The sequence below is a fragment of the Chiroxiphia lanceolata genome, chromosome 9 (genome assembly GCF_009829145.1).
Source record: "Chiroxiphia lanceolata isolate bChiLan1 chromosome 9, bChiLan1.pri, whole genome shotgun sequence".
In the NCBI taxonomy this organism is placed as follows: domain Eukaryota; kingdom Metazoa; phylum Chordata; class Aves; order Passeriformes; family Pipridae; genus Chiroxiphia; species Chiroxiphia lanceolata.
The window spans coordinates 10,222,931-10,241,950 of NC_045645.1; the positions used below are offsets into that span (position 1 = coordinate 10,222,931).

Below are 19,020 nucleotides of genomic sequence, written 5' to 3' on the forward strand. Positions count from 1 at the left end.
CACCACTATGTGTTTAATTGGCTTGATGATCAGGGAAGGTGGTTAAATTTACAAAACCCACTTGACTCATTTGAGAAATTTCCTTTGTGAGATTACATCGATCATTCTCAAGAAGGGCAGGCAATGACACTGAAGTACCTGTCCTTACAGGCACCCAGGAACCATGCTCAGGGTCCTCAGCTGCAGAGCTTCTCGTGTGCCTTCAAAAACTTGGAGGAATGTCATCCTTCACACAAGCAGTGACCTCTTTGACCATGACCCAAAATTAATCTCCTGGCAAATTTCTATCACACAAAAGATATCAGCTGCACAGTGGAAAAGGGAAATGTTTTGGGTTGGCAGCTAAATTGTGAAGCCCATAATGAGTACAGAGCACTCATCTTTTACATATGCAATGTGCTCTGCCTTTCTTAAAGCTGTCACAGAAACCTTGTCGATAAGTGTGGAGGCGGCATGAGGGCTACAACTAAATGCATGTTCCATTGTTCAGATGTCAGAGAGCCTGAGCTGTTCTTATAGGAATTACATTTAGACAACATCAGTCTGAAAGGGGAGAAACTGGCAATACCAACCCACCATCACCAGCACTGCTAAAAACCCTCAGAAGAGTGTTTGACCTTGCGGATGTTAGAAGACTCACAACACTTATGAACAACTTTGCACTGATGGAATTCCTTTTTGGAGCGAAGCTATTGTTGGTTATTTTACAGCAGGCCCAACCTGGAAAAATCATTAACCACCAACAAAGCTGTAAGAGGCAAGTCCCCGGAATGATCCAGGCTCAGGTTGGTCATGACATGGTGCACAATATTCTAAGTTCCTCTGTTGTTACATCTGCATTGTGATGCACAGCTCCAGGGACAGTAATAAAGGGCAAACCATTTGCTTTGGCTCTTTTCATTAGCAAACTCTCTTCAAGTCAGATGTCCTACCCTGAGCGGACTAGCAGTGTAGCTACTGAAATACAGACTTTGATGGGATCAAACAGATGAAACAGAGCCTGCCTGGGGCAGAGGCAGCTACTACAGGTAGAACACCTCAGGGAATGTGCAACCAATTGTTCCAAAAAGTTCTATTTATCCCAGAGAAGTTGTGGCTGCCCCATCTCTGGAAGTGTTTAAGGTCAGGGTGAATGGGGCTTGGAGCAACATAGGATAGTGGAAAGTGTCCCTGCCCATGGCAGAGGCATTGGAAGGAGATGATCTTTAAGGTCCCTTCCAACCCAAACCCTTCTGTGACTGTATGATTATGCTGGTGCTCATCCTGCTCCAGCTGAGGGTCCTGGCATCCTGGAGTGACATCCCTAGTCAAGGTACAGCCTCTCCATCAAGTGCAGCCATCTCTCCTGCTCTCCAATATCCCCAAGCAGCAGAAGCAGCAGCAGCTGCTTTCCAGTTCCTCATCCATCCCAGCTGCATCCCGCCGTCCTTCCCTCCCCTTCCCAAGGAACCAGAGCACTGATGTATCTGAGCATACCAGGGTGCATCTGATACTCGGTGTATCTCTTCTACCTCAGAAAGGCAAAGGAGGAGGCTCATCTCCTACTGTGGTAGGAGAAAAACTACTGTATAGTCTCACAAGGCTTTGGTGTCACCATTTGGTTTCCACTTCTTAAAGACGATTTCTCATACGACAGACAATTTAAATACAACAAATTGGGCAACTGGGGTAGTGAGGCACAGAGGCTTTAAATGTCAAATTATATTACTGTTGTGCTCATTGAGATTTGGACTTTAACATGCTGTATTTTGCTCCACATGACACAGCTGTCTTCACAGAAGCTGCATATTAGCACACATTCTGCCGCGCCTCAGATCAAACAGTCTTTTCTTATCTCAAAGGAACCTTCAAAAACAAGACAGTACAATTTTAAATCATGCAGCTACCAAATACAGCAGGAGATAAAGCTTGTCTCAGTTAGCCCATTGCAATAAAGACAGGGAAAAGGCAAAATATTAAGGTCAGTAAGCACATTCAATCCCATGGGACAATTGCAAGGCATGTCCAAAGGTGTGATTCATAACACACTCTTAGCTCCCAGTGTCTTGAAATGTTTCTGACTTCAGTACACTTGGATGAGACCCATGAGCAGAGAGAGGCCAACTCAGAAAGCCAGTCAGGTGACATCTTCCCAACCAGTTTTCCACCTGTCCATCACTTTTTTTGTAAGTTCCTAATGATTCCCTCTAGCAATTAACTGTCTCCAAGTCTGGCCCCGAGCACGATGAACCACCATTCTGTGGCGCAGGGTTGTTGCACTGTCGTCTTCTTGTTCTTTGACCTCCTGAGCACGGAGACCAGCTGGCCCAGCAGCCCCAGTTTCCACTAATAGCAGCATCTGGAAAAAAAATCCAAAGCAGGAAATGATTGTCAGAGTAAGGCAGGTCTTTCCATGGGAAGAGCTGTTAGCTTCCATGAATCACATTTGAATACAAACAGTTCTGCCCCTGTCTACATCACTAACAATATACTAGAGTCATTAACAATGAGTGATTGTTTTAAAGATGTTAATTCTTTGTTCAACATTTCTGGTGTTTGTTCAAACTACACTTTAAGAAGACACAAAAGAGGAGAAAAAAGGTTAATTAGATTTATATTTTCTTGTAGGATGTTTCTGTCTCTGACTTAGTCCAAGCCTAGATAAGAAACACAGCAAGTAAACTTGTCTCAGCCACGTTTTGAGGTGGGAGGGGCAGTGTTAGCACTTCAATGAACAACAGCTTGACTATTCATCTTTCTCTCCATTGCTTTTCCTATTACACTGATTCTTCTGGACCCTGAGCATGTGAGTGACATAAATTCAAAATCCTGAGAATTATGAAGGCAACAGATAAAAGGAGGAAGGGGGTGTGAGAAAAAAAGTTCCATGTTGACAAGTGGATGGATGTGAGTCTTTGGGAGGGTTGGATGTGACTGCACGTGTGATAAGCAGACTGAAATAAGGTGTTACTCTATAGTTTAAGGCTCCACGGACTTCTCTAGAAACACCTATAAAATTGGCCCCCAGCTTGGTGAAAGCTTGGCTTAAAATGCATTTCAGCCTAGCTTAGTTAGGACACAGCCACACAGAATGAGTACTGGATAAGACTGTAAACAAAGCAGTGATAAATGCACTGCATCAGACTGGTGCCAGAGCTCTGGGTGCCTGGGATCTGGTATTATTTAGCAAACAAATTAATGAGCTGGAAGAAGTAAACAAAATGATTAAATTCACAGATCATCTTAAACTAGAAGGAGTTAAAAACATCAGTCTGGAGACAGCGGCAATATCAAGTGACCAAGAAGCATTAGTAAACGCTTCAAAACAACATAATAAGATTTTAAGATTAAAATGCATGGTAGCATATCTGGGGGACAACAGTTTGCAACATGCTGGCTTATTCAAAGGGAAAAATTTAGGAAACAGTGCTGTTGGAGGAGACTTGAGGCTTGTCATGGATTGTCAATTAGGCAGAAGTTCATATTTTTGATACAATTGCAAGGCACGTCCATGCAGCTTTGAACAGCAAAAATAAACCCTCCTCCTCAAGAGTGCAAAGAAATTCAGAAGAGGGTGGGGAAAGTATATCTGTCACCTTTGCAGATGTCAGCTAAGCCCTGGTGCACTGGACTGGGCAGACTGGGGACAGCCAGCGCTGGGCATCACTCCCCATCCATCAGCTACACTCCTAATACAGCTGGGAGTGTCTCCTCAGATCTGGAGTCCCTCTCACCTTTTCTCTTGCTGATCTCACAGGCAATGCCGCTGTAGCCAAGGGGACATAAGCATTCACATTCTGTTCCTAAAAGTAAGCAGAGATGGTGGGAATTAGAGACTTCAAATCACATTTCCCAGCGGACGCTCATTTCTTTTCAGCACTTCATATTCTGTGAGGAAGGGACAGTGGGTGAAATGCCATCATTTTTCTGCAGTGTTGAAAGGATGAAATAGCAATAAAGAGGGGAGCCGTCGCTACCCTGCCGCCCCTTTTGCCTCTCCAGCCATTTGTTCCTGCCACTGCACTGCAGCTCAACCTCCAACACACTGGAGTAGTAATTCCTCACACCAGGGGTCCACACAGTCCCCCTGTTCCTCTCCAAAAGAGATTCCAGAATCACATAATGGTTTGGGTTGGAAGGGACTTAAAGATCATCTCGTTCCAAACCCCCCACCATGAGCAGGGACACCTTCCACTAACCCAGGTTGCTCCAAGCCCCATCCAACCTGGTCTTGAACACTTACAGGGGTGGGGCAGCCACAGCTTCTCTGGGCAATCTGTGCCAGGGCCTCACAACCCTCACTGGGAAAAATTTCTTCCAAATGTCAAATCTAACCCTGCCCTCTTTCAATTTAAAGCCATTTCCCCTTGTTCTGTCACCCCAGGCCCTTGTCCAAAGTTCCTCTCCTGCTCTCTTGGAGCCCCTTTAGGTGCTGAAAGGTGCTCTAAGTTCCCTCTGGAGCCTTCCCCTCTCCAGGCTGAACAATCCCAGCTCTCTCAGCCTGTCTCCATAGCAGAGGGGCTCCAGCTCTCAAAGCATCTTTATGACCTCCTCTGGTCTCCCTCCAGCAGCTCCATGTCCTTCTTATGTTGAGGGTCCCTGAGCTGGACACAGCACTGCAGGTAGGGTCTCTAGAGAGAGCTCTTGGTAAAGCTGAGAGGGAGCAAACTGCAGCATCAGAAATGAGTACCTGGGACAGGAGTATCCCAGCTTGGCTTTGTGGCAGAGGAAAAGCCCACATATCCCTGCTCTGGCTGCCCAGGACTGCGATGTGCATCCCATGTCAGGAACCCAGAGGAGAACTCCCACTTAAGAAAATAAATGGTCATTTAAAACCTCTTGTTGAGAAGATCCTAAATGAAACACTAACCTGACTCAGCTCCTAAAAAGTTATTTAAACAAGGGTCATCATGAGACAAACCCTTGAAGTGCTACAATCAACTAGGTGGTACCTGAAGTGATCGTTTCTGCATTAGATACAATTTGATGATAATGATTCTCATCAGGAATTTTGCAGATGCAGATTGGAATTAGGCACTTGACAAAATGGTCCCTTTGTTAGAAGCTCTCATCACATCATCTATGTCTGTTTAGGCAGAGCGGTTTTCATTGAATTTGATTATTTTTCCCCTTCATTTTTAAATCACTGCCTGCTTACAAAGGAGGACAGTTTCTATCAGAAACGGGGGGAGGTGGTGGTGATCACTGTACTTGGCACTTATATGGTGCTTTTCATCTTCAGAACACTTTTACAAACACTAATTAATGCTGAGACAGTAGTCACTTCTCCAGGAGGATGGAAGCAATCTTAAAAGCAAGGGAGGAGACTTAAAGATGTCAAAGGCTTTTTTTAAATGCATAATTGAGAAGGAACAAATTCTTCCATAAAAGTGATACAAATGGTCACTCCTATTAAAAAGACACATCCCCCGACTTTACTGTCTTTACTCACCAGGACTCTACAAACAGACCAACTTTAAAAAAGTAAAGTAATTACCTGATAAAGAAATGACAGGGGAAACTAAAGAGCCAACCTTCCTCGCACCCCACAAATTCCCAACTGATTTCTCTTAAGAGGGTAGAAAAGAGGTTCAAAATCCTTGTACCTCGCAGGAAGGGGGTGCCATTGCCCTGGCACGGAGCACAGCGACAGGAGCTGGTCTCCAGCTGAAACTCATCCAGAGCCCGTCGCAGATTCTCTTTTATTGTGATTGCACTGGCAAAGTCATTTGGAGTCACCAGCTGATACAGCGGCTCTGCCTAAAGGGAGGCAAGAAACTGCATTAATTTCCAAGCTCAAGATGCTGTGAACATCACAAGGCTCGGTGGTGGCACAGCTGGAGAGGGAAATGAAGGCTGTGTGGTACAGGCTCCAGGTTTCCCATTACTATTTACTTAAACCTTGTGAACAACAAAGCCATGATGTCAGGAGTACTCAGAAGGATGCTCCCCTTGGTTTCCAACACCAAAGCAGTTGGAAATGTGTAAAAAATACAACAGCCAAACTGTCAGTTAACAAATAAGCAAAGTTTCACAGGAGTTTCATTAAATCCTTTCTCATCCATTTTCCCGATAAAGACATTTTTAGATGAGATTTGCTCAAACTTACACTTTCTGAGTGATCTCTTACTCTGATCTAATAAATGTCCCCGAACACCCATCCACAAAAATCTCCTCCATTCCCTCCACAGCCCCCCAACGCTGCCAGAGGCATCAGTCACAGATTTACATCAGCACCTTCACCTTCACCACTTCTGCATTTCAAGGCTGATTTCTGTCTTTATGGAGCCAAGATAAGAGTTTCCACTGCCTTCTAGAAGGGAGAGAATTTGATCTCCATCTGTGGATTGGGTTGGTGGGAGAAGACAAGGGGATGCACAACACGGTGAACATGCAATAGGGGATCAAGGAGACTTTGGTTCACTCATTATTTTTCTCCTGAGAACAAGGGAAAGTTAAAGTGGTGTCTCAGTATTGCCAGTGGGACGATACTGCCACGTGTCACCAGAGGATCCATCCCAAATTCCCATCCTCACTACAGAGATGCTGCCATACAGGCCACATCAGCAAAGTAAGCATGAAAGATCATCTTTCTGCCATCACAGGCTCAAACTACAAGAACTAAAGAATGTTTCAATAAAAAAATACTAATTTCCTGATGCTGTACATCCACTCTTCATCAATTATCTGTGATCCATACTTTGCTTTTTGAATTCAGATCATACAAATGAGGAAATACACTAAGAGTGACCTGCCAAGTCCCTTCAGTAGATGATTTATGAACTGATTTGCTTTAGTTTTCCCTAACTAAGCATTCTTGGGCTGACATTTAGTCACACTTCACTGGCACTTTTGATCTTCAAGCCCCACAGGGATATTGGTATGGAAATGAAGATACCAAATCTAAATTACATCCGCCTGAGGTTTTTCACTGGGCAGCCTGGTCACTGATGCCAGGCAAGACAAAGAACGCAGTAATTTCTTGTGGGAGATTTTTCTGTGCGTGGGATCTAGTGCAGAGGGTTGCATTTCTCTTGTCTCCTGCCCTGAGACCTCCCAGTGCTTTTCTGGAAGGTCAATCCACAGCACACCGGGGGCTTGGGTAAGACACCTCTGCTGCAAAAAGTGCCACACAGGCACTGGCTCCATTTCCAAATTACTGATTTTTTGCTTGCTTCATATTTTTAAAACTCCCCTTTTTCTTGAGAAACAAATACCTTTTAGAAATATGAGTATTTTGCCTAAAACTAAATTTTACAATAAAAAACAACCATACAATAATATAATCAATTTCCACCAAGTTCAAACTCCTGTTTAAAAGAATGTCCTCTTGCACCTTTGTACTATCCACTTATTTTGACATTTTAAAAGATGAGGCAGAATAGAATTGTTACATACTTCTGCTTGCTTTTTACACTTCTAAAACTCTTCAGTATCAAAAATCCTTGACTCTTCAAAACCTAACTCCTCTTTAAGTTAACCTAACTTAACCTCTTTAAGGTTTAGCTGAACTGCACAAACATCCAGGTATGTATGATGAACTATTTGACCTTCTGAACTGAAAGGATTGTTGCTAAATTGTCACTGGTTCTCACAGAAGATGAAAAATTTCAAGAAAAATAGAAGTCCTTATAAAATCTATGCTGTCAGAGATATATTTTGGTAAGTTATACACTGGTAAAACAGAAGGTGGATTGTCTTGCCTGTTTCTTGGCATCAGCAAAGGATCACATCTGCACAGCCACATTACAAGGGTCAAAGCTATTTACTCTGTGTAATTCCAACCACACAATTTTTAAAGCATCACACCTTTGACTTTCTGAATTCCCAGTCTTAGAGAAACTATGCTGCACAATAAGGTCTATTATTCCTCTGGGTTTGTTTCTTTTAATCCTGTTTATTTGAACACAGAGTTCTCCAAGGTGCTCATCTAAGTAAGGCTGAAAGAAGTGATGGATAAGTACCTTTAGCTTTATGATTTCAGGGTTGTACTGTACAGCATCTCCCCACTCCTGCATGAGCGCAGCTGTTGGTAGGTTTTTGTAGGCCAACGTGGTGATGTGTTCACTTGCTCCGCCACGAACCAGGGCGATGAAATCTTCCACATACTTTTTTTTGGAGGTGCTGTCTGCAAAAATACATTCACAAAGTGGCCAGCTCTGCCCAGTTATGTCTTTGTGGACTGCAGTTGAGATACAAGCTAAGAGCAAAACACCCCTGCACAGGATCCATCACACTCAGAGGGCAAAGGAAAAACGCTACAAGTGCTTCACACCTGATTTCCTACAAAGTGTGTCTTATGTCCCTCCTGATCCCTTGCAAGAATACCCCATGCTCCTCTTCTGCACCCTTTGTCTCTCCCCTAAATTTCCACCCTATGGTTATAAGCTCACAAGTCCATCCACAGCCCCTCACCACCAGGAGCATTGCTTGTTCTCCTCCATGTATTTTCAGGTGCACCCTCCTCCCACTGCACACCCCCAGCTCCCCACATTCCCTGAGGCTCTCACAACACCATTACCTCCCTTTTTAGCCCATTAGAGCTTTTTTTGGGTGCAAAAAGGGGAATGCTGGGCTGCTCTGCTGAGAGGTGGGAGATTGGTAACACAGCAACAGGTAGGTGGGTAATGGTTGATCCTTCCCTGCTTTTCCTGGGGATGCTGAGCAGATATTTACTCTCTACTCAGTAAAGAAAATCCTGGGAAAAACCCAAGCTTTGAGACATCTCCCCCTCTATTAAGCCCGGCTGGGGTTAGTCAGCAGACTCAAAAGTGGCTGGGAGGGAGTTGGGAAATATTTCAGGCAGGCAAGATCAAAAAATCTTCTTTTCATTATGACAAAGGCTATAAATGAAATGGCAGAAGTGTTTCATGCTTACCTCCAATCTCTTTAAAAATGGATTTACAGCCAGCTGCATTTATTCCAAGCCTCACATAGACCTCATCAATATTTGCACCAATGTTAAAGCCATTTTGGGTACATTTTTGGACATCGCTCAGAGAATAACCTTAAATACACATCAAAAAATTGTAGCGTTTTAATACAACTGTTTGATGTTTTATATTCATATACACAGAAAACGGACCTAAAAAACCCTGGTGAGAACTTACAGCCCAGCTCAGTGCTGGGGACAGTGTGAAGATGTTGCTACTGCTGTAGGATCCTGATCTAGGTCGGAAGACACTGATGGGTGGAGCATTTTGATGCAAACAATAATACATATTAGTTCAAGCAAATGTGGCTTGTGATGGGCCCACACCAATAGCTGAAATTGGGAAACAGTGTTAAAATTTGAATATGTGAAATCTGAATCTAAATTCTGTCCCTCGGGGCTCTATCTGACTACAGGATAAGGAACTTCCTCGACAGAAGAGCAAACAGATTGAGCATCACCTACAGCAGAGTCCACTAAATGCCTTTGCAAACAGACAGCAGAGGCAGGTCCTCACTCCCATGCCAATGAATAAATAACTGAGAGTGCAGCTATTGATTAATGTCACATAGCTTGCTCTGTCCCACACAACAATCATCATTTCTTGCAACAAAGGAAGCCAGAGTCAAAGAGCAAGAGCAATGTCAGGCACAAGAGTCACCCAGCAAATTATTTACTGTTTCCTACGTGCCAGAAAAGCTCTCAAGGCTAAAGGTGTTTCAAAACTGCCATTTGAAAGGCAATGGAAAAGAACTTAGGTGAAGGTTTTCAAAGCTAACAAAAGTGTTAAGATCCATGATTCTCATTCATTTCAACCTCTTGTCAGCCTCCAAAACGTGTCATCTAAAATACTTGCTCCAGGGCCCTTCTTTGTGAACTGGCAGCACCCACAGCCTGACCACTGGACAAGCCCATGATGCTGAGAATGCTTTGAAAACCTCTTTATTCACTGCCATAAAGCACTTCTACTCCCACAGCCTGCAGGACTTTTTTCAGACATTTTTAACTCCTTCTTCCACCATCTCTCTTTTCTCATCTCAGACCTGAGCCATCACTGTGTGCCTGCAGGGGGGTTTTCCCACGAAAAAACTGGTCCCAAAGCTCCTTCACAACCATCAGATGCACATACCTGCCTTCTGGAGCTCGTCGCCGTTCATGACTAAAGTATATTCGTAGATGCCACCGACAGTGGCCTCAGTGATGTAGTGTGTCCCGTAGTCCCTGTAGAGCTCCCTGTACTCCCCGTAGCTGTACTCTGTTGGCAGCTGGTGGAGCCTCTGCAGGAACTCGTAATGCAGCATCAGGGCTCGGGGCTTCAGCTTATAAACAGCAACAGCCAGCTCAGAACGGGCATGGATGAATTTGCTGGACTACATGAAATGCAGAAACACAAGAGAGTCCAGAAGTGACAGATGTCATTCTCGTGACAGTGTGTGGTTATTTGCTCTTAAATAATTAGCGCTGGTCAGGATTTATCAATTTTACACTTTGCAACTGGAAATCTTTTAACTTCGCAAAAGTAAAATTTTTAGTGGTAAAGTTTCTGAAAGTCAGGCCACTCTTGGGACACAGGGAAAGGCAGGGCCCACGCTCTGCTCTGGCATATCCAAGATGCAAGGACGCAGCAGCACCCCACGAGCCTGTTCCACCCATAGTAACTAGTGGGGTGCTGCTGCGTCCTATTTGCAGAGATCCTATTTGCCCTCCTTTCACCCCAGATATCTCAGTCGCCACCACTCATCAGTAGTTCAAGGGGGAACCCTGGGCTCTGGGGTTTGATAGCTACACCCCAATTCTACCTCTGCAGATTCCCTTGGAAGAGCCACTGTGTTGGCTGCACTCCCAGACTGCTTTGGTATCAGAAGTAAGAACCTCTCATGACCCAGCACCCATGGCCATGTGGGGACTGTCACCTGAACATCTCCAAGTAGCAAGGTGACTGTAAGGAGAGGAGACCATTTGAACAGGCTGCTTAGTTTCACTTTTTTAAATGGCTTGACTACAAACATCCAAATGTGGATGCCCAGCAGGACACTGCACAGACCACACTCAGTTAGAATCATAGCATATCCACAGATGGAAGGGACCCAGGAGGCTCACTGAGTCCTCTCAATCATTTGTGGCTGATTCCAGAGGTTAGGCAGCTCAGTTCCTGGCTGAGACGCGAATGGAAAAGCTCCCGGATGCCGTAAACACAAATGAAGGCATTGTGGCTGTAGAAAAGACTTGACCAAACGGCAAAATCTGGTGGTGGAAAAGATTTAATTTATCCCGGTCATGGCTGCTGACCTGATGATGAGCATCAAACTGGCACTCACACACTAACAGATAACATGTTAGAAGAGAATTAAGTGGAACAGTGCTTACAGTTGAAGAAAATCTTTTCATCCTCTGAATGAACTTCTTGAACCTGTTGTCGTTTGAACTGTAACCGAGCTCAAACAGTCCTGGTATTTTTATACCAAAGCTGAAGCTTGACTGTGAAGCCTTTGCCTTCAGGACGTTGCTTTCATAATTTGAGTAGGAGTCATATTCAGTCATTGTAAATTCATATTTGCCTTTGGTCTAAACAGAAAGGAAAAACAACATGTCTCATTTCCTGCATAGTGATTGTATACCTGAAGCATGAGGAAGGAATGCAGATACAAATATACTTGTGAATTAATGCTTGCACTTTGAAGATGAAAAGCGTTGTATAATTGCAAAGAACTATTATTATTAACACAGATACTTCAAGAATACTTGATTTACAGCAGCAGGAAAGCTACTATCTGCTCCATACTGCAAGGTCCTCAGGCTTTCACTTAATATGTCAATCTTATGCAAAGAAGGTGAAGTCTTAAACACAGGCATCAATTAAAGTATGAATTCTAAAAGGAAAAGGTTTCCTAGTGGGCAACACTCAAAAATATCATGCTATGTCATCAAAAGCATTAAGGCCAAATATATAATATTTGAAATATAGCTTTGATGCACCACAGATACAACCTTTCATACAAAGCACATGGTGTGCTGCTCAACCCTCAGCTGTTGCACAAGGGCAGCTTTCCCAGCCTGGCTCTTAAGACACTCCACAATTCTGTCTAAAATTAACCTCCCCTTGCCCAGTGCGTACCTTCTGGGGCCTCCTGGACACTTCTTGGCACTGGGAAGGTAAGGCTCAGCTCTTGCAATGATAAGATCCAAGGGAACATTGTCACCTATTCCAGTGCACATGGATATTATAAGGGGCTGTGTTCAACATCATGGACTATGTGGAGTATGATCATGTTCTGCAGTAGGGTTAAATTCACTCTGATCCTATTGAGTGTCAACAATTTTTTGTAATCTTTTATAAAATGATCTGGTAATGAAGCTTTGTTGGTTTTGTGCACTAAACCTCTTGGAATATATGTATGTGTGCTTATTTGCAGATAAATCTGAGACATACCTCTGGTGTATAGCTTTCTACATTGTATGGCTTTCTGAATCTTGTGTCCATGATATAATGGGAAGAACATCCCCCAGCATAGTACCTGTGATCAAGAACTAATCCTTCCAAGTTGTTTGTGAAAATATTTAACCTGTAGATGAAGTATAGCAGCAAAATTTTACAATATAATCAATTTAAAGGTAAACACTAAATGCCTTGGCTGAGAAAGGCAAAAGATTGCTTTGTTTGGCTGAGGACTTTTTGTTTCACACTTCTTTATTTTGAAACCCAAAAGAAAGTTTTGCCTCTTTCACAGTCCAACCAACCCAGCTGCTGCAGAAGAACCTAACTGACTAACAAGGAAGCAAAAGGCAGAGTCAAATTTTGACACTTGATAAATATGAAGGGCAATTTTCAGCACGCAGCTATGAATGACACCAGTGTTACTGCCACCAGCACTGGTAGCTTTTGTAGTCTTTGCTGGAACTCTCAGGGATGAGCAGAACAAACCCTCACTAGCAAAACCCTCACTCCGTCAGGCTGCCCACCCTGATCATCACCAAATGCTCACTGCATCCAGCAGGAAATTTAAAGACAGGTTTGCCAACCCAAGTCATCAATCCAGACCAATTTTTAATTCACATTTCTTTGTTCTGGTTTATCAGTCATGATCTTTGCCAGGTTGGTCAAGGATCAACCAGAGGTCAGTAGATGAGAGAAAAAATTGTCATGGTACAAGAATAAAGGTAGTCAAGGAATTGTTCAACTAATCCTTGAAATCATGGGGAAGTTTTTTTTTATTTCATTGGATGATGGAGAGAAATCTGCTCTAAGAAAAGATGTAGCACTGCAATCTTTTTAGATGAGGAGATTAAACTCCATAACATGTTCTTCCTATTGCTGCTGGTGGGATGTATTGCAGTAAAAACCCTTCTGTTGCTCACTGTCAGGACACACACCACCCTCGTGGCACACAGCTGAGGACGTGGCACTCACTTCCATAAACTCAAATGGTCATAAGTGTAAATAGATAAAACTTCACAAAAAAAAATAGGATAAATTGCTAATAGTCCATGTGTGTCCCCATTAGCGTTCCAGGACTCTGTTGGACCTGCCTCTCCTTATTTTGGGGAGAGAGGCTTGCATGATAATGACTCTGAGGCTGTAAAAAATTAACTCTAATTTTAGAACAATCTGAAAAGATGGGAAGTCCACTAAAAGCAAATTACTGAGCAATTGTAGCTTCAAAGAGATGAGAAGCATGTTCCTATAATAGTCCAACATTATTTTTAATTTTGATTAAACTCAGAAGTACAAAGCATTACCAATGACATGTGCAGCAGCCATATCTCCAGAGAATAACGAGGAAATTATAATTTTTTCCCTGCAATAGGAGTTTTTCTTTTCCTTTTTTTTTTTTTAATGTAAAAAGCATTTTTCCCTGCAGAATGAGAAAAAACTCTTTTCACACAGTCTGATCTTACAGAAAGTTGTTACAGTCTTAGCTTGTAAAAGCTGGATTAATTCAGACTTGGATTTTAATCCCCACAAAGCTGGAGTTTGCTAAGATGCATGTTAACCCTACTCCAGTCAAGCAAAGCCCATAAATTCCACCATCTCTCAGTGTTGTGAAAGAAATCAAAGAAATTTTGAACTCCCTCTTCCTCCTCCAAATCAATACATGGTGTAAAGATACAAACCTATAGTAAGGTTCATATTTTAGGCAATCCAAGATACTCATTTCATGGAATCATGGAATGGCTTGAGTTGAGAGGGACCTTTAAGGCCATCTAGTCCAACTCCTCTGCCACGGAAAGGAACACCTTCCACTGGACCAAGTTGCTCCAAGCCCCATCCAACCTGGCCTTGAACACTTTCAGCGATGGGGCAGCCACATCATCTCTGGGCAGCCTGTGCCAGGGCCTCACCATCCTCACAGGGAAGAATTTCTCCCTAATCTCTAATCTTAACCTACTCTCTGTCAATTTGAATCCATTCCCCCTTGTCCTGTCACTCCACGCCCTTGTAAATAGTCTCTCTCCATCTTTCTTGTAGTTCTTTCAGATACTGGAAGGCCACAGTTAGGTCACACCGGAGTCTTCTCTTTTCCAGGATGAACAATCCCAATACTCTCAGCCTTTTCTCACAGGAGAGGTGCTCCATACCTCTAATCACCTTGGTGACCAACCTCTAGACTCGCTCCAACAGGCTGATGTCCACAAGACTTTGGACGAGGTTCCCAAAGGTTGTTGGATCCTAACTCACTTCTGGATACAACAATTGCTAGAGCTTTTCTCTGGTCAGTGTTTATGTCTGAAGCCACATAAGATCATTCCTAGCCTTAAGTAAGAAAACATCTCATGCAAGTCACTGACTTACCCTTTTGCCAGATTCTCTATTCCCCAGTATTGTTCCATCTTCTGGTCACACTTTTTAAACACTTTTTTGCAGTTTTTTTCATCTGACTGGTCCCCACAGTCATCGTCCCCATTGCAGAGTAGCCTCCGTGTAATGCATCTCCCTAGGATACAAGGTGTAAGTCCCACATAAAATAACCTATGATCATACTCTCTGACTCAGTCTAGAAACAAAATAAAAGATTCCTGTAATGAATGGTTCGAATCTAGTTGGAAAAAAAATCTTCTTCATCTGCATGGATCACCAAACTCCTAACTGCTCAGTTTCACTCAAAACTCTCCTAATCTTAAAATTCATTGCTCAACCTAGATAGAATGTCAAGGATGCCCCAGTGCATGTTCTCCTGTTGCTGTCACTTATGCTACAGATTTTACTGATATAACTGGGTTTTAATTTCCTATTTGAAGATGTAAAGACATGCTTTAGACTGACAGATGTTGGCTAATGGACTCACTCAAAACCACTGATGCAAACACAAGCATGGATGGAGCCGAGTCAACTCCCGACATCCCTTTGGCCCAGCAAACTCTTGTAAAAGCAGAAAGTTCAGCAGTGGTGTCAGAGATGCCACCTGAGCACCTCCACTTCCCACTTCCCACTCCACAAGTCCTTACCTGTGACTGAGCACACAAACCCATCACATCTAACTTTATTCCTGCAAGGACTATTCGTAACACAGTCTTCGGTTTCTCTGTCAGAGTGATCACAGGGATCTCCATTGAACTGAGAGGGTTGTTCCAGGCGGGCAAATCTGTACTGTGATGAAATAAAAAATATTGACTCAAGTGTACAGAAATTGTGAATTTTACGCTTCTCTAGTTAAAAAACAATCTTTGTGGTGTGGAAAACTGATCTAAGGGTACTGTCATATCAAAAAAAAAAAAGTGTCAGCAAAGTGTGATGTTAGTAATGTGCCTAGTTTCAAAGGTTTCTGATCTGCGACAGTTTTAATTTTATTAAGGAATGATTGAGGACTGGAAGGGATGAAGGAAAGTTTGCTTTTCTTTGACAGTTGCTTTAAATGAGCCTGACAGGGCAGCGCAGGACTTTGCAAGAGTAAGGAAGGATTCAGTTCCATCTCCTCTCTTTCAATTAGCACTGGTAACGACATCCCTTGTTATTTCCTGTCAGTGTATTTACTTGCCCCTCTGTATCATTAGGGATTTTTTTCCGCCCACAACACTGCTGTGAAGCAGTCAATTACTCCATCCAATATGTTAGCCCTCCTTTTTTCCCCAGCTTCTAAGATTAACTCTTTGATATGAAGCTTCACTCTTCCCAACTCCCATCACTGGTTATTTCTGCTTAAGCCTGGGAACAGCTTCTCCAACTCATTAGCAGAGGTCTCTCTAGCAAGGGGGATTTTGCTCTTCAAGCTATTGGGATCATTACTTTCATTTGATGGGGCTTCTCGGGTGGAAAATGCTGGCTGGCAGACAAGAAAAAACATCTTAATCCTGAGATGCACCAAGTGTCTCCAGGTCCCAGAGGGGACCATTAGTGTAGATGGTGCCTTGCACTAACGCTGGAAGAAGAGGACTGTGTTGGAAAGTCCCTGTAAAAGCCCCAGTTTTTACCAAGCCTGGGCTTACACCTTCTCAGGACAGAGAGGCACCCTGGAAAGTACTGGAATTACTGGGGTTGGTGAGCTGAAGAGCCAAAAGCCACCTGAAAGCAAAAGCCCACAGTCTCACCCTTACAGGACTTTCCTCAGCAGCCTCCTGTATGCCCAACCCCACAGATGATAAAGACAAGGCTCAGAGGAGATCCTGCCTCCTGGTTTCTCAGGCTTCATGCCTAGACCACAAACACTCACCCTTTTCTTCTGGCAGGGATCACACTTGCTCCATGAGGACCAGGTGGAGAGCACGCAGTCGCGGGGCTGTGGCAGGTCACTCACGGATCGGACGTGCCTGCTCTTGGCCACGCTCTCGTTGGTGCCACTGAGGTTAAGGGACTCTTCACCACTGTGCTCAACAACACGAGAGCTTCAAGGTGTGAAACTACCAATCTAAAAGGAGCAACTTGTCCTATACCTGTGCAAAACTACACACCAAAGAGAACTAACACTCGTTAGACCCCACCAAGTTTTGCGGGCAACATCTAGATTTCAGTTCTCATTCTGTACTGGCATTGATCCTGTATGAAACCTGATTCCCTCTTCAATGCCCAAGAGCAGACCCAGTCCTCTACACCACCACCATGAGAATAACCCTGCAGAGCACTCAGGAGCAGTGACTGCAGGACACATATTTGATCTAGCCAGCAGAGGAAACTCAACCCATGACCCTGCAACCTGAGCTTCACCTCAAGCTGTGCAAGCCCTATCAAATTACCTGGTCAAAATCTGCATCATCAGTTGTTGCCCTTGCCCCATGGCTCTCTGTTGCTTGGTGCACGGGCAGCACTTTGGTACCTCACTGCCATACATGATAAACAGCTCCGAGGTCAGGCACCTCTGTGACAAACACCAGTCCCAATGATAAGGGCTGGTGTGCACTCAGCATTTTTGAAAACCAGGCTTAAGTGTCTCTCTTTACCGAGCAGCCTATTTTTTCCCAAGCTGGCCAAAGCCATTAGTCTTAGACTCTGTTCTCGGTTTACAATAGGGAGTAATTAACCCATTAATCCCTTTCAACCCCATAATGAACCTGAACCCCAAGTGTTAGCCTTTACTTCAACCCAGCCACTATCTTCCCCCTCATGTGATAACTGTCTCCAAGGTTTCCACAATGCCAGAGTTAAAATGGAAAGACTACAGTCACAGTTCTCTGAAGGAGCAAAATGTATTAAGGCACCAGAGAAAGGAACACCTATCAGCCACATTCTCACTACTTACACACTCAAAGAAAACAAACCCCTGTCTCCCCAGCACTCTGCTGGCCAGCCAGCATGGGAGAAGGCTGCACGTTGCAAACAATTCCCTGTTACAACACGATTGTGGCAATTTGTCATCTCAAATTTATCAAGAGGATTACTTTTCTGAAGGCAGACACATTGCACTGTGTTGACTTCAACACAATGTCTCTCGCTATTCATTAGAAATACAGAAATCGCTCAAGACAGCAATTACGGACCACACAACACGAAAGCAGAGAGGTTGTGCTGATCTGACTGTTTATCTTATCATCCCATGGACGTGGCTTCAGAAACAGTCACTCACCCAAAGCAACGAGCAGTTTGGATGCCAAGTACAGCACAAAGCAGCAACAGTTTGACGGTGTACAGAGTGAACGTGGTGCGTGTTGTGCTCATCACTCCCAGGTACCATCGGTAACTCCAAACCACCACTGCTCCCATGCCATCTGCTAGTAGGGGGTTGAAAATGGTTCAAGTAGTAGAAGATAAATTACTGAGGCTTTTTCCCCACCCTGTAAACAGCAGATGACCCAGCACCTGGCAGGTTCACAAGGTAAACGTTGCAGTTGTTAGCACGCGGCTTTTCGCAGGCAAGCAGGGAGGAAGCAAAGATCTGTCTGGAAGCAATTTACACTTTCATTTGTAATGCTCCTTTCAAGGAATGGGGAAAATGAATATTTCAACAAATGAAACATATTTGAGTCTTGGCAAGAAGGAAGTGATAAGTAAACTCAAGTCGGCTTTCTAGGAATAGAGTGCAAAATCATTTATTTATTGCTGCTTTTCATGTCTGTCTTCCAGAGGAAGGCCAGACATGAGGCATAAGCACTCACTCTTACGCCTCAGGGAAAGCCTTCATCCTGAGAGTGCCCTTTGCTGTCTCTCACCAGGGCTTGGGCTCGTGGTGCTGGGGAAGACAAGAGCCCCAGCTCTGGCTGGGCCATTCCATAGAGATTCTCTGCTCCATGTCCCTGTTGAGCCCATGGAAGCCTGTCAGGTATTAAATTAAATGATTTGGTGTTTTCTAGGTACTATGTTAAGTCATTCTCTCTCTTAAATGATCCCACCAGGCTGAGAACTTACCACGGGCCGATTCCCATTAGTTCAGCTGGGCTTTCAAAAGCAGATCAGGACCTTCAAAACCTTGCAGAATGTCTCTTTAGTTACTTGTTGAGGCAGCTTTCATATCCTGCCACTTCTCTCTTCTTTTCGATTCCTGGGACACAATAGTCTTTCCCTTAATTTTCCTAATTAGTCTTAACCTACAATGAGCATCTTAGATGGAGAAAAGTTCTCTGAATCTGTGTTCCCCTGTACAAAATGAGGAATATCATTGTGTTTGCCCACCCTTCCTCTTGGTGGACAAGCAGAGGTTCGAAGAAGACACAGCCTCACTCTGTGTGCAACCATGGCTTTTAGC

General features: G+C 43.8%; 1 protein-coding gene across 2 annotated transcripts; it reads right to left on the reverse strand.

Moving 5' to 3' along the window:
* Positions 1-1,508: 1,508 nt before the first annotated feature.
* C8B (complement C8 beta chain) lies at positions 1,509-18,117 on the reverse strand. Of its 2 annotated transcripts, none has more exons than XM_032696929.1 (12): positions 17,905-18,117; positions 16,558-16,729; positions 15,356-15,497; positions 14,703-14,844; positions 12,342-12,474; positions 11,279-11,476; positions 10,041-10,281; positions 8,858-8,986; positions 7,944-8,107; positions 5,586-5,739; positions 3,714-3,782; positions 1,509-2,338 (listed from the first exon to the last, which is right to left on the reverse strand). In XM_032696929.1, exons 1-12 carry the CDS (start codon positions 18,039-18,041, stop codon positions 2,187-2,189), a joined length of 1,833 nt encoding a protein of 610 aa, XP_032552820.1. In that variant the 5' UTR covers positions 18,042-18,117; the 3' UTR covers positions 1,509-2,186. The 2 variants fall into 2 exon arrangements, with proteins under 2 accessions (XP_032552820.1, XP_032552821.1); XM_032696930.1 differs by having other exon boundaries at positions 16,558-16,708; positions 17,905-18,116.
* Between the last annotated feature and the right edge of the window lie 903 nt (positions 18,118-19,020).

Coding starts and splice junctions, on each gene's coding strand:
- C8B (XM_032696929.1), bottom strand. CDS start 18,041: ATGGGAGCAGTGGTGGTTTGGAGTTACCGATGGTACCTGGGAGTGATG. Junction 8,987..10,040: donor CGACGAGCTCCAGAAGGCAG/GTATGTGCATCT, acceptor TGTGTATTTAAG/GTTATTCTCTGAGCGATGTC. Junction 3,783..5,585: donor TGGCACCCCCTTCCTGCGAG/GTACAAGGATTT, acceptor GCTTACTTTTAG/GAACAGAATGTGAATGCTTA.